Source organism: Bufo gargarizans, chromosome 4 (genome assembly GCF_014858855.1).
Source record: "Bufo gargarizans isolate SCDJY-AF-19 chromosome 4, ASM1485885v1, whole genome shotgun sequence".
Lineage (NCBI taxonomy): Eukaryota > Metazoa > Chordata > Amphibia > Anura > Bufonidae > Bufo > Bufo gargarizans.
The window spans coordinates 277116466-277132814 of record NC_058083.1 but is presented as its reverse complement, the minus strand read 5'-3'; the positions used below and the strand labels follow the sequence as shown (position 1 = coordinate 277132814).

The window sequence follows — 16349 nt, the reverse complement described above, 5'->3', positions numbered from 1 at the left end:
TTAATGCCCATTGAAAGGCATTGATCCGGATCCGGCCTTAAGCTAAACGTCGTTTCGGCGCATTGCCGGATCCGACGTTTAGCTTTTTCTGAATGTTACCATGGCTGCCGGGACGCTAAAGTCCTGGCAGCCATGGTAAAGTGTAGTGGGGAGCGGGGGAGCAGTATACTTACCGTCCGTGCGGCTCCCGGGGCGCTCCAGAGTGACGTCAGGGCGCCCCAGGCGCATGGGTGACGTGATCGCATGGCACGTCATCCATGCGCATGGGGCGCTCGGACGTCATTCTGGAGCGCCCCGGGAGCCGCACGGACGGTAAGTATACCGCTCCCCACTACTACTATGGCAACCAGGACTTTAATAGCGTCCTGGCTGCCATAGTAACACTGAAAGCATTTTGAAGACGGATCCGTCTTTAAATGCTTTCAGTTCACTTGCGTTTTCCGGATCCGGCGTGTAATTCTGGCAAGTGGAGTACACGCCGGATCCGGACAACGCAAGTGTGAAAGAGGCCTAAGTATCTCAAATCCTGGAGAAAATGGGTTGGATTTTGAATTGAGAAAAATAAAGACCAGACCCTTCACAGATCCAGACATTTTTGCGACTAATTCTACACTCGGTGATCCAGAAATGTTCTTTGCCCAAGGAGAAAATTTTCAGGGTTAATAGCGGTTTATAGGTCTATAAAAAAAAAAAAAAATCCTGTGACATCTTTGAGAAAGGGAATGATGGTATTGGGATTCTTGATAGCATGCATTCTGGTGGGGACATAAGCTCGGTTGCATTCTAGAGCTATCCTATGGGAGATTTTTTATTTTTTTTCCTGGGAAGGGAGCGAGTGGCCTCTGTAATCAAATGTGAATATTCCGTCAGAAACCCTCCAGAACCTAGCTTGGTGGCTAAGGAAGGAAAACCTAGTTCTAGGAGTTCCTTGGAAAATAGCAGATTTAGTGTGTCTGATCACAGATACAAGTACCTGGGGATAGGCTGCCCATGTTCATAATGTCTTTTCAGGGTCTTTGGCTAGGCAGCATTAAAGAGGGGTCTTCTAATCTGAAGGATCTTTCAGCAGTAAAATGTGCTATGTTGGAAGCTCTTCCAGTTGTAAGCAGTCATATAAGAATTATGACAGACAACAGGACGGTAGTATCTTACGTAAATCAGCAGTGACGTACAAAGTGCGAGAGTTTCAATCTCAACTGTTCATATCAAGGGGACAGAAAATATCTAGACAGATTTTCACAGTCTTCATCTGAAGTCACAGGGAGAATGGGTCCTGAACCAGTCAATTTTCAAAAGAATTAGTAAATTGGGGAGTTTGAAAAAAATCTAAATCCTCTATGCCCAGCCTCTGACACAGTGTATTTTATGCTCTCTCTCTCTCTGGTTGGCCTTCCTGTTATGTGCTCTTCCTTCTCCTGCATTTCCGTGTGGGACCTTATCGCCAGCCGTAGTTTTATTGCGGTCTTTTGGTTCCTCCCCATGGTACTGCTGTAGAACATCCCATGGTCTTCTGTGCCCGTGATAAAAATGAAGAAATAGGATAGTTTATTTTATTTATTTTTTATTTTTCTTACCTGTAAAATCCTTTTCTGGCTGAGTTCATTGGACGACACAGCTCCCACCCCGTAAGTACATTACTGGCTCTTCCATCTCTAGCTCTTTCTTAGTATTGTTTTCTGTTTTTCCTGGCTGCTTTTACTGCTTTTGTACAAACTGATGAGCTCAGTGTCTGCAGGAGGGGTATAGATGAGAGGCGGGGTTAACACACTTCAGCTTAGTGTAGAGTCCTCGTGGCAGCTGCTATACCCTTGGACTTATGTGCCCCCCAATGAACTTGGCGCATAAGGTACCTGGGGTTATAACTTGGCACATAAAGGATTTTACAGGTTAGCACCAAAAATCCTATTTTTAAGTTGATTCTCAAACCTGAAAATACTATAGCTTTTATATATTATTAATATACTACTATAGTGTGTGACTAGCATTTTCTTTTTCTTGCAATCACGTTTAGGTTCTCCATGCAGTTCTCTTTCTTATTTACTTCATGCTGCAGTTCTGATATCCCAGCAGCTTCAAAGAGGAGTTGACCTAGAACAAGCTTTCCAGAAGGCCTGTGGAGAAGTGTTTGTTCACTCGCAGCCCACAGCTGTGGTTCAGCGGGTAAGTTCTGTCAGTAAGTGTTAATTTTAGTACACTTTGTAGTTTCGGTTTGCATTAAAAAAAATACTAAACTTTGGTGCCAAGTTAACTTAGTTCTTCTCATAACTTTGGCTTACAGAACAACACAGTGCTACCCAGCAAGCCAGGATATGTGCCCATCTTTGAACCTCAAACACCATTTTGCAGTTTACATGTGCTATATAATTTTGAGTTAGTCTAGAACTGCACTCCAACTGTGTGTCCTCTTGGCTTGAAATCGCCAAATACTTGTGTAAATGTCGGCTGATTTTCATTGTAAGATGTGTTGCCACCAGTTGACTACTGCAGTATAGCAAACCCTAACCTACACACACATTTGCTGTGTGTAAGAAAAAAAATGACAAGATGCCACCTACTGTATTTATTATTTTTTTTGTAAAGTTTTTATGCCGTTTTCTAAACTGTTTGAATCATGTTGTTTAGAGCTTCATGTAAAAAAAAAAGTGACCCAAAAATAGCCATCTAATTAAAGGGGTTCTGCAGTTTGTTTAAACTGATGATCTATCCTCTGGATAGATCATCAGCTTCTGATCGGCGGGGGTCCAACACCCGGCACCCCCGCCAATCAGTTGTTTAAGAAGGCAGCGGCGCTCCAGGAGCGCCGTGGCCTTCTCACTGTTTACCGCTGGCCCAGTGACGTCACGACCAGTATCAACTGGCCTGAGCGGGGCTAAGGTCTGTTCACTTCAATGGAGCTTAGCCGTTCCCGAAAAAAATTGAACATGTCCTATTCTAATAGGCATATTCTATGTTTTGCGGATGCGCAAAACACGTTACGGACATGTGAATGGAGCCTTAGGGTTGGAAATAACTAATTCCACTTTCTGGCATATGATACAGTACACCTGATGGCCTGCGCTAAGCCCTGCAATCTATACTCGCCACATCAGAAAAGTGGTGATGTTACATGATACTTGTCGTGACGTCACTGGGCCAGTGGTAAACAGTGTTGGACCCCAGCCGATCAGAAGCCGATGATCTATCCAGAGGATAGATCATCAGTTTAAACAAACTGCAGAACCCCTTTAACTAAAATGCCAAGTTACCAAAAATGCTTTTGTGTTGGCATCTGCATTTTGTTTGTAGTATTTTTTTTTTGGGTCGTTTGTTTTTTGCTCACAGTGGGTGACATTTACTAAACCTTTATGCCACAATATGCATAAAGTAGCAAATTATGGTGCATGCTATATTTGCTACTTTGTAACCTCACCACTTTTGTGATGTGAGTAAAGATTGCAGGGCTTAGCGCAGGCCATCAGGTGTTCTGTATCATATGCCAGAAAGTGGAATTAGTTATTTCCAATCCTTAGGCTCCATTCACATGTCCTTAACGTGTTTTGCGGATCCGCAAAACATAGAATATGCCTATTAGAATAGGACATGTTAAAAAAAATTCGGGAACGGGATTGCGGACCCGGAAGTGCAGGTCCGAAATTCCGGATCCGGGCAGCACATCGTGCTGCCCCATAGAAATGAATGGGGCCGCAAGTCCGTTCCGCAAAATGCGGACCGAAATTGCGGATGTGTGAATGGGGACTAACTGCCATAGTTTCCTTTGCACAGAGGGGCAGAGATGCAACTAATTTATTAACAGACCTCTTCCTTTTAAAGGGGTTGTTCGGGTTCAGAGCTGAACCCGGACATGCCTCCATTTTCACCCAGGCAGCCTGTCGGGCGGTAATAATTCAATTAAGAATTATTAATTTATGGTCATAAAATAGCTAATCATGAAAAAAAAAATGTATTAAATTTGTCATAAATTCTTGAAGTCATGACCTGGTGAATTGTAGACAAACTAATCGATACAATTTATATCTGAGTCCGACTATTTCCTCAGATAATAAGTTATTTTTGACGTGAGATGACGTTAATGATAAAAATGTAGTTCTGCATTATGCAATAATACACAGTTATTATAAAGATATGCACATTTATTGGTTACAAGATTATAAACCTATATAAGTAAATAAACACAATGATACATGCAAATGAATATATTCAGCATTGATATAAAGCTTTACAAGCTTAACAATACATGCGAGTGGAAATAACTTGTCACAGTATAACAAAGCTATTATTAGGTTAGGATATCAAAATAGGAACATAAGTTTATATATATTACTTATGTTCAGAGAAAACCTCATGATATCTGGATGGGCATGTCTAATTCTAGACATCAATATAGAATGCTAAATACATTCCGCCCCATTCTAACCTTGGCAGATGGGCAAATGGGCAAATCCATTCAAGGATATAACTTAGAAGAGATAACTGTATCCTTCCGCCCCATCCTGGACTATTTTCACACATATGACTTTGGTAAGACTATTAAGACAAATAACAGGGATCTAGGATCTTTGCTAGACCATATCTTAAATGGGAAGGACTTGAAACAAGCCCGCTGATGTCACCAGCACTGATGGGTGGGCTTTAGCACTGTCCTATACAGTAAAACGGCTAGGGCAGTGCTAAAGCACCCCCCTCAGAGCTGGTGACATCGCCGAACACACTGCTGGGCGGAAGCCTCCGCCCAGCAGGGTGTTATTGTAAGGGAGCAGTCACACGACCGTGTTGGTTTTGCGGTCCGCAAATCACGGATCTGTGTGTTCCGTATGTCTTCAGTTATCTTTCCGTTCCTTAAGTCCGTATAATACGGACGTGGTGCTTCCGTGTGTCATCTGTTTTTCACGGTCCGCAAAAAACTGAAATGGGGTTTTCTAGACTGTTTTCAGTCCAGGGGTCCGCAAAACACGGATGACATACGGATGCATTTCCGTGTGCTATCCGTTTTTTTACGGACCCAATGACTTTCTATGGGGCCACGGACCGCAATTTGCGGCCAAGTATAGGACATATTTTAATTATTGGTATAAAAACAAAATATTAGACACGTAAAATTGAGTATAAACTATACATATAAAATATAAAATGTGTTAGTCGAGGGCATTAAACATCAGTAGTTTGAACGAATGGTGTTCAAATAGCAGTAATATAGAGGAAGGACAAAGTGCATTAGTTACAGTGGAGACTATATTGATTTAACAGCCTGTAAAGAATGGTAATAGTATCTATTGCCTCCGCAGTGTTGGTGTATCCACCTAAGAAAAATAAGGAAAATAAGGAGACTATGTTGCTATATAGCATGCACAGTGTTTGTGTATCCACCTGTGGAGAATAAATGAACAGTTTGTAGCATGCACAATCCTCGATGTATCAAAAGAGGGGGGATTTAAAGTGCCGCCAGTATGGTCCTTCAGTTGGATATTCGTTAGGTGTAAATCGACCGTACACTATGCCAAACAAACAGCAAATACACAACCATGTACCTGATCTAGCGGCGTCCCGCTAGCTGTCAGGATTTGGATTAAGGTACTGTGTCGACTTTGGCTGGACTACTATACCGGCTTTACAAATGTGAACAGTCTTACCGGTACGGTGGATCTCCGGTCTTGTGTGCCGTTGGTTTTTTCTGTCCAGGAGAGGCTCGCTCAGGTGCCTCCTTTCGATTTGGGAGGTATCGTTTTTCCAGCGCTAGATGTTTGCTCCACGTGGGTTCGTTTGTGTGCGCATAGACGCTGTGTTAGGCTACTTTCACACTAGCGTTCGTCGGTCCGCTCGTGAGCTCCGTTTGAAGGGGCTCACGAGCGGACCCGAACGCAGCCGTCCAGCCCTGATGCAGTCTGAATGGAGCGGATCCGCTCAGACTGCATCAGTCTGGCGGCGTTCAGCCTCCGCTCCGCTCGCCTCCGCACGGACAGGCGGACAGCTGAACGCTGCTTGCAGCGTTCGGGTGTCCGCCTGGCCGTGCGGAGGCGTGCGGATCCGTCCAGACTTACAATGTAAGTCAATGGGGACGGATCCGTTTGAAGATGCCACAATATGGCTCAATCTTCAAGCGGATCCGTCCCCCATTGACTTTACATTGAAAGTCTGGACGGATCCGTACGAGGCTATTTTCACACTTAGCTGTTATATGCTAAAATAATGCAGACGGATCCGTTCTGAACGGAGCCTCCGTCTGCATTATTATGATCGGATCCGTTCAGAACGGATCCGATCGAACGCTAGTGTGAAAGTAGCCTTACCTTTACCTTTCAAGCTAAAGCTTCTCGCTTGATTTCCGCAATATCCTTTACTTGATCCGATGATGTGGTGCACTCACATAGGTTCGGGGGTCTGACCAGACGCGTTTCGGGGTTGGGGTATCCCCTTCCTCAGTGGTCACTGAGGAAGGGGATACCCCAACCCTGAAACGCGTCTGGTCAGACCCCCGAACCTATGTGAGTGCACCACATCATCGGATCAAGTAAAGGATATTGCGGAAATCAAGCGAGAAGCTTTAGCTTGAAAGGTGAAGGTAACACAGCGTCTATGCGCACACAAACGAACCCACGTGGAGCAAACATCTAGCGCTGGAAAAACGATACCTCCCAAATCGAAAGGAGGCACCTGAGCGAGCCTCTCCTGGACAGAAAAAACCATCCGCACACAAGACCGGAGATCCACCGTACCGGTAAGACTGTTCACATTTGTAAAGCCGGTATAGTAGTCCAGCCAAAGTCGACACAGTACCTTAATCCAAATCCTGACAGCTAGCGGGACGCCGCTAGATCAGGTACATGGTGTGTATTTGCTGTTTGATAGCCCGTTCGCAAATTGCAAAAAACTATTGATCACTAACGGCATAGTGTACGGTCGATTTACACCTAACGAATATCCAACTGAAGGACCATACTGGCGGCACTTTAAATCCCCCCTCTTTTGATACATCGAGTATTGTGCATGCTACAAACTGTTCATTTATTCTCCACAGGTGGATACACAAACACTGTGCATGCTATATAGCAACATAGTCTCCTTATTTTCCTTATTTTTCTTAGGTGGATACACCAACACTGCGGAGGCAATAGATACTATTATCATTCTTTACAGGCTGTCAAATCAATATAGTCTCCACTGTAACTAATGCACTTTGTCCTTCCTCTATATTACTGCTATTTGAACACCATTCGTTCAAACTACTGATGTTTAATGCCCTCGACTAACACATTTTATATGTATAGTTTATACTCAATTTTACGTGTCTAATATTTTGTTTTTATACCAATAATTAAAATATTTACTAATTAAAGTAAGTGATCCCATTCATATTTCTTTGTTCCATTCAACAGTGGGGTGACACTGTGGGACTGTGAGCACCCTTTTTGGAGGATCAACATTCCTGTGCATCTTCTTCACCACTTATTTATATTAAGTATAGGACATGTTTTAAAATAAAAGGAACCGAAACACCGAACGGACAGCACACGGATGACAATGAAAGGCATTCCGCAATTTTTCATTAAATGAATACATACATATTATATATTTAACTTCATTAATAAATACCTAATTGAATAGGTCTCACCAGCTGCTTCTTATCTTATCTCCCGTCATAAATTTATTAGTAGACAAGGAGTATTCTTTTGTGGACCCAAAGAAATGAATGGGTCCATGCATTGTCCGCAAAAATTGTGGAACGGACACGGAAGAAAAACAGTCATGTAAATATGTGAATGCTCCGTAAACAAAAGATCCCTTCCCTGCGCGAACTAGCGCAGGGCAAGGGAGTGCATCGGAGCATGAGATGCTCCGATGCTAACATGAGGGGTGCTGCCTGGGTGAAATTGTGTATGTCCGGGTCCAGCTCTGAACCCGGATAACCCCTTCAATTAGGCACATCGTACTCCTGCTTCCCCTGGCGTATGGGAACTCTAGTATTCATAAATGTCCCTCCCTGTGTCTTTATACTAGCATTTTCTTTCTTGCCTATTCATTTTAGAGAAGGTGTCAAAATGCCTGGGAACACAAGAAAAGCTCAAGCATGCTGTGTTTTTTTTTGTTTGTTTGGTTTTTTTTTATAAAAAAGACGAATATTGGCACCTAATAAAATCACCAGCGTTTTTATACTTCCCGTGGACCTTCAAACATGTTGAACTGACTTTTTTAAATCCCAAAATTGAGCAAAAACTCAGCTGCAGAAAAAATGCCAGGAAAAATGTGTGGAAAGTGCCCTAAAACTGCAAAAAATAATAATTTCCTTATTTTCTGCCTTCTAGTTCAACAAATACAATACATTATGTAGTTGTTTTCCATAAAAAGTCAAGAAACCCTTTAAATACGTATGTGTTTCTCGTCTTGCACTAAACCAAACTGTAGCCTGTTGTAGCCCACAGTCCATCAACAGGCGCATTGCTACTACTTTTATTACCGTAGGTTGAGTTCACAAATAGCATTTTCAGGCTGGTGGTAGATGTGAGGACTCCTTTTTCGTTTATCTAGGATATTGGAGTGGTCAATTTATATAAATGTCAGTGCGGTATATATTAAGGAATTGCTTTGCATACACTTGTTTAAAAGAATGGTGGCCCACTGTAAAACAACCAAGGAGTGCAAGCAGTGCTAGACCCCCAGGGCCTCCATCCCGACAATGAACACTAGTTAGTCTATGTCGAAGAAGATTGTGCAGCTCCAGTCTCTCTGAACTGTGAGCCTATTGTCTGCTGTGTGGAGAAAATTGAGTCCTATGGTTACTGTGTGATAGTCCCTGGCTGCACAGCTTGGGAGGTCTGGTCACAAGTATGAATAAAGTCCATTTCGTGATCAAATCTGTGCAGTTCTATATCAAATCTTTTTCTGTGCAAAACCGAATAGTAGAACAGCCAAATAGTGAAATAATTTATCACCTTGTCATAATTACATTAACTTTGCCTTCTTTTTTGGAAGGTAACTTAATATGTTCGTCATCACTTCCATCAGGATAGTTTCCGCATTCCTAAATAATAATTCTGTAACCACTGATGCATAACCGTGTTCAGTTTGTCTCTATATACACTGGATGATTTTCTTTTTTTCAGAAAGTGCAGGACATTATTCAAAGTCAGACGTGCACTCTCAAACCCACACAAGGAGGCTGTTTGTTATCTATTGGATTGTGGCCTGATAAAGTTCCTGATGCCGTCCTTTCTGCTGAGGACTCTATTTTATCGACCATTCTGAGAGATGGACAAGTTCTTTCTTATATCCTGAACAGACATTGTTTGAAGAAAACCAGGTAATGCCAGATGTAGCAAAACTTAAAGGAAACGTGTCATCAGAAAATGACCTATTGTTTAAATCCCCTTTTTATATGAGATATATATGTATATATATATATTGGGGCTGCACGATATATCTTGCAAAATTAAGTAAGAGGAGCGTTACTAAGTGACGTCAGTCGCGCCGGCTGCTTGCTGCCACTCGCTGCAGTGCTTTCATAGTACTGTGAAAGTGAGTACAGAGGCTGGCCATGTTATCAGTAGGAGAGAGCTTGTTTTACACAGTAGTAAAATACTTTACACACAAAGCCAGCTATGTGCGCGGTTTAGGACACATAGGGCCATGAGGGGGACCAGCATAAGATGCTATATGTGCGTCTTGTGCTGGCCCCCCTCATGGCCCTATGTGTCATAGCACACATCCCCTATAACAGTGCCATCCACAGATCCACCCCATAACAGTGCCATCCACAGATCCACCCCATAACAGTGCCATCCACAGATCCACCCCATAACAGTGCCATCCACAGATCCACCCCATAACAGTGCCATCCACAGATCCACCCCATAACAGTGCGTCCTCCGCAGATCCACCCCATAACAGCGCGTCCTCCGCAGATCCACCCCATAACAGCGCGTCCTCCGCAGATCCACCCCATAACAGCGCGTCCTCCGCAGATCCCCCATAACAGCGCGTCCTCCGCAGATCCCCCATAACAGCGCGTCCTCCGCAGATCCCCCATAACAGCGCGTCCTCCGCAGATCCCCCATAACAGCGCGTCCTCCGCAGATCCCCCATAACAGCGCGTCCTCCGCAGATTCCCCCATAACAGCGCGTCCTCCGCAGATGCCCCATAACAGCGCGTCCTCCGCAGATCCCCCATAACAGCGCATCATACCCAGCCGCGTCAGCGGCTCATATGGGAAAATCCAAGCAAATAGACCTCTAGCACAATTCCCTTAAAATATCGCATCGCATATCGTTATTGCAATTTTTACCGTCCTAAACGCAATCGCACAAAATTCCCATATCGTGCAGCCCTAATATATATCTATATATATATATCTCTATATATATATATATATATATATATATCTATCTCTCTTTATAGCGCAATATAGGTGTAATGTGACGCAATGGGTCGGCTAAGATCAAAGTGAAATGGATTCACCCAATCCATTCAGCAAATGACAGTATAAAGAACAAAAATACTGGGCACTGATTTTGCGACCAATATTGAATTTATTAATTAGAACTATGTGCTAGATAAATGCGAATAGAAAACTAGTGGACATTGTAGCCTCCTAGAGGGGCTACAAAAAAGTAAAAAAATTAATTATATCCCACTCCTTTCCTTAGAATACAAAAATATAAACATGGGCATCACCATGTCTGAAAATGCCCGTACTATTAAATTATAAATATATTTTTCTAATGTGGCAAGTGGCGTAACAGAAAAAAGTTGCAAAATATCGGATTTGCTAATTTTTTTCATTGCTTCTTTTACCCAAAAAATATATATATAGTTTTACGAAGATGCAAGTAGCCCTTTTGTCTATTGAAAAACATTTTATATTTTTATCTAGCATATTTCATAACTCTGCATTCCTCATTATTCCTCCAAGCAGTTTAACTATATTGACAACAGTGGTGTACCATTCCCTTGTCCCTACATAGTCTGACTAACTAACTAAACTGTAGGCATGTTATTTGAATCAGATTTCTGTGCAGGAACTCTGTTTTTCTTACTCTATAATTTGTGTTTCAGGAAAACGGGCATGCTCTTTTAGTGTTTCTTTCCACCATACCCAACATAATTCATCTTAATTTTTTTTTATTCCATTCATTACAGAAAAATTCCACTCGCAATGCAAGATCTTCAGTTGATGGCAAAGTCAAATAGTACAGACAATCTCAATTTTAATGCTTTGGAAATGGAAGATGTTTGGATGGATGACTCTTCCGTCATTCAGAATTCTGTCCAGCTGATCATTGAGAAAGCAAGTTCATTCGATTGGATACTAAGGATGCGCTGGCTTTGCCATTTATCAAAACAGTTGCCATCTGAACTGGGTGCGTTACTGAAGTGCCTTCCTACATTGAAATCCTTCAGTTGTTGTGGTCTTAATTTAAGGCCCAATTACATTGCTATATATAGCAGACGATTGTCGGGAAAGAAGCATTCCTTTCCAGCAAGCACCTGTGCGTCCATGGAGGTGACCTCTGCATTTACATGCAGCAATCTCCTCCACAGTTTGGGGAGGATCAATCACTAATTCCATCGCTCGTCCACGTACAGAATTATTGTTTGCCGGCAGCAGAGTGCTGTTTAGATGGCACGATCTACTGCGGCAAACTATTTAGATGACCTCACAATCAGTTCTATTACCCAATAAATGAGCATTTCGCTGGGTAATCGGCAACACCTTTACAGCGGCAGATAATCGCTAATAAACGCTTTCCTACAAATGCTCGTTAGCGATTATCCACCCAATGCTCTGCCAGTGTAAACTGACCTTTAATCTCTTTCCAAAAACATGCAACTAAGGCCTCATGCACACGACCATTGTTTTGGGTCCGCAAACAGCGGCTCGGATGCGGACCCATTCACTTCAATGGGGCCGCAAAAGATGCGGACAGCACTCAGTGTGCTGTCCGCATCCGTGGCTCCGTTCTGCGGCCCCGCTAAAAAAATGTAACCTGTCCTATTCTTGTCCAAATAGGCATTTATATTGCTGGCGCCCGTTCCGTAAATTGCGGAAGGCAACACGGGCGGCATCCGGTTTTTGTGGACTGCAAAAAATGGCACGGCCGTGTGCATGATGCCTAAATCGGACGTATTCACAAGTTGCTAACATGTATTTAAACTGAGCACTATGGTAATGGTAATATTAATGGTTAATATAAATAACTTTAAAATATTTAAAGAGTTATTTCTATCCAAGCCTTTCATTGCTCTTACTGCTCCTATTCACTGCTATGGGAATTGTGTAAACAGCATACAACCTGCTTGCTAGACAGTTTCTGTTACTCCAATTGCCGTCTTTTTCTTATGAACAGATCATATACGTATGGTGATTGATGCTGGGGCGCATGCTTTGAATCTGTTCTACTCTAGTCCACTGTCTGAAGAAATGAATAGTGCTATGAAACTCTTCTACACTTCAAGATTAGGTAAGAATTTTGTCATGGCTTTTAACACATTGCCAAAATAAAGTTCTATGAATGGTCCTAAAACCCTGGGTGGGGTCCTGTATATCCATTGTCCTTACAGTGCTGAATTTAGTGCACCCGTGCAGAGGTTGCCTCACAGATAGTACATGGTCACTGTCCACTGAGAAAATTGTACTGCCCGCCTGTTCTTAGGTTTGAAAAGGGATGGGGTACTTTATAATGTTTTGGCAAAACTCCCTTTTGTATGAATTGTTTTCACAGCCTGGACTCACCACTTGCATTACTGTTTTGCTGTTGAATCTTTGACCGTAGTAGCCAGCTTCTGTGTCAGCTGGAATATTTCAGTTATATTGACCTTTTAAATTCTAATTATTTTATTTTTTCTGATTTTAAGAGGATCTGTCACCAAAAAATTCAGTGCAATCTGCAGGCCGCATATTAAAGAGCAGGAGGAGCTGAATAGATTGATATAGAGTTTTGTGGGAAATAATTCAGTAAAACCTGAATTTATAGATTTATATATTTGCTTTTTTCGCTTCCTGTGAATACCTATCAGTATGGGGGTGGGGAATTTCACTAAAGACTAGATTAGTAAGTGCCATATAATCATCTTAAAAAACACATTGGTCAACAATAACCAGAATGACCACATCACTGAAAAATAGTTATGGCTCTTGAATGCAGCAAAAATCCTGTGGCCAGCGCCTATAGATTTTAGATATTTTGTGCTATTATGTTTATATAAAAAAATGTTTTGCAGCTGCAGAAAGGTGTTCACTAACAAATAAGTCAGACTGGTTGTCTGATGGTCTCTACTCAGTCATCTCCTGAATGACCTTTTAAGTTAATTTGTGGTTAAATTAATGTGAATCTTTGTTTTCTATAATTTTTATATAAGTTTTTTTTTTTTTTTTATGGTTATGTTGGCTTAATTCTCTATTTGTACATGGAACATATTAATGTTTTTCTTTATAATGTAGGAGACAATAGTGTCCCACTTGATCCTCGCTGGAATATGCAATTATTGGACATTATGAAGCATTCCCTCACATTCGATACTGGCATTGAACCAGATATGGAAATATTTACCCAGCTGGATAGTATAGTAAACAGGTAAGATTTATTATGTGCTGCATAGCATTTGTCAGGCTCTTGGACCTGTCACCCCTCCTTACATGTCTGCTTTATTCAATAATAAACACACAAAGCTAATGTAAAGTAGAACTAAAACCAACACTGCCCATCAATACTAGTATACCTAACAGGGCACCTCTCTTCCAAAGCACCGCGGCGTTATAATTATTGTAGTGTTTTTATTTGCAGCTTTTTAATTCAGTCGGTTTTGGAATTTACCGCTTTTGTGAATGGGGATAACATGCTTTTGTTGTCTTACCTAAACATGTTAGAAATAGACAGCTGTGGTAGATTTTCAAATTACCAGTAGATCATAAAGTGGTATCCCTCTGTTTCAGTGGAAAGTAATCCACATCTGCTATCAGCAAGAGCCTAGTAGCACTCTGGAAAAGCTTTTAAAAAAAAAGAAACCATTTCCCATAATTGTTTATACCTTATCTGTATTGGTTTGTTAGATCATGGTCCCTAAAATGCTTGACTATTTTCTGAACTCCCATAGAAGTGAATAGAGGTTGGCCATGCTTTTTTTAGTGAGCTCTCATTCACTTTGGTGGTAGGTGGGTGGTCTTTCCCCTAGAACCCACACATGTCTGACATTGGCATATCCTAGCGATATGCCACCAAGGTCCCAGATAAGGCATCCCCTTTAATAAACCAGTATCCAGCAGGAACTAATGCCGGGCAGCAGCAGAGTTGTCCCCTGTGTACACATGCTGCACACTAGCTGTCCTCTTTGAGAACATTCTTTAGTGCTGCAGCTCTTAAAGGAACAGATATTTTATATCACAATTGGAGATAAATGTTTAAGGTTTTTCAAATGATATAAAGAGTTTTTATATTTTGGTTCTCTTATTATTTCATGACTTTTCCCAGGAAGTGGGAGTTCCTGTTAAGCTAGGAGGTAAGCTGTAGTATGATAGAGTGAGGGTTTAAAATTACAAAAATTATGTAACGTATTACATGTTTTCTTGACAGGTCAATTCTTCTAATCAACCGACAAAAGCAATCTTTCATCGAGACACATGTGTCCAGGAAGCCAAAAAGACAAAGTGCTTTCAAAATTGCTGTTGAATTTCACAAAGGTATTTTTATTTTTTTTTGCTATCCAAATCTAAAAATTTTGGTTTTCTGCATGATCTGTGTAACAATCTATTCAGCTTCTCAAAATGAAAAACCTCAATTGACTCTTGCTGCTTTGACAGCGAATGTATAGGGCTCATGCACATGGCTGCAAACTGTGGATCCACAAAACACGGATACCGGCAGAGAGCCTGCAGCCAGTTTTTTGTTTTTTTTCCCCCACTCCTTCACAACTGTCCTATCCTTGCTGCAAAACTGACAAGAATAGGACATGTTCTAATTTTTGTTTTTTTTCAAGGGGCCATGGAATGGACATGAGGATGCAGACAGCACACAGTATGCTGTCCACATCATTTTTTGGCCCCGTTAAAGTAAATGGGTCCATATCCGATCTGTAATAAAAAAAAAACAACAAGGTCGTGTGTATGAACCCTTATAACTCTGAATTCATGACAGCTCATAAACACTCATTTGGAGAGTGCCCTCCACTGAAGCTGCAGAAATGTCTTCTTCTTTTTTTTTTACACCACTCCTAGGCTATCCTGCTATAATTTTGGCACCATATATGTTAATGCAGAGCATCGGTATAGGGAGGAGGAGACATCAGCTTTTCTCAGTGGCAGTCTCCTTCTCCCTGGCTGGCCAATTGTGAAACTGATAATACATCTGATGATGATCTGATTCACAAATGTTCTGCTATTAGCAGTACACTTACAGTGGGAAGTTTTTATTCCAGGCTTTCTCTGGAGTCTAACACCAGAACTGTATTATGTAATATGGAGTTCAGTGGAGGGATGTCCACGTATTTCATAGGTCATATAGTACTGTATGTATAATGATGTTAATTATATAACGCAATTAAATGTGCATATGTTCTCTATATATGGAGTGTGGGCCCTCCTCTGATGAGTTTAATGAACCCCAGTCTGACACTGAATGCTACAACCTCATGAAAAGAGACTATTATATTTTTATTGACCTTTGTGATTAGATCCAGCTGTCCATCAGGACCTTCCTCATCCAGTGGTAGCCCATCTTGCTGCCTTTTTTGACCTCTGGGACATGCTTGTGTATGAATACCTTGAGTCTAGCTTTTCTCCATTGACAGATGAAACGACTAATAAGGTAAGATATAATTTATATGTGCATTGTAGTGTTTATTTGTAAAGAGAACTTGAAGACTGGGTCGAGCCTCCCTAGCATCTCGGGTGATGCTAGGGAGGCTCGTCCCCGCCTGCCATTGGCTGCTCCCCTCCGACACCGGATGTTTTCATCCGTGTACAGGGAGAAGAAGCAGTGGCGGTGCAAGGACCAGGTGCGGCGCAGGTTGCAGGGCAAGTATCTTCCCTTTGAGGGGCCTGGAACATGGGGGTCCGTTTGTGAAATTGGATAACTCCTTTAATTTCTAGGACTATTGACTAGTGAGTGGAATGAAAGAGGAACAGTACAACGCTGAGTTCTATGAACAGATGCAATAATTAGTACAGAAATGTCAGGAGCTGACGGGTCCTCTTTAAAGTGGTTCTCTGGGAACTAAGAAAATGAAAATACTTAAATATTAATTTATTCCCAAATACCTTTCATTAGTTATAATGACTTGTTTTGTCTGGGGAGCAATCATTAGTGGAAGTAAAATAGTCACCATCCTGCTAGTACACACAAAACCTGTCCTAATCACACAGGGG

At 41.8% G+C, this 16349-nt stretch overlaps 1 protein-coding gene across 1 annotated transcript in view; it reads left to right on the top strand.

Annotated features, from left to right (window-relative positions):
* Window positions 1-16349, top strand: part of MDN1 (midasin AAA ATPase 1) — a 281392-nt gene that overhangs the window by 171522 nt on the left and 93521 nt on the right. Inside the window, exons 47-53 of the mRNA XM_044289668.1 lie at window positions 2012-2160; window positions 9096-9292; window positions 11129-11349; window positions 12337-12450; window positions 13431-13563; window positions 14560-14666; window positions 15656-15789. Of these exons, the coding sequence (XP_044145603.1) occupies window positions 2012-2160; window positions 9096-9292; window positions 11129-11349; window positions 12337-12450; window positions 13431-13563; window positions 14560-14666; window positions 15656-15789 (1055 nt within the window). The remainder of the gene's footprint in view (window positions 1-2011; window positions 2161-9095; window positions 9293-11128; window positions 11350-12336; window positions 12451-13430; window positions 13564-14559; window positions 14667-15655; window positions 15790-16349) is intronic.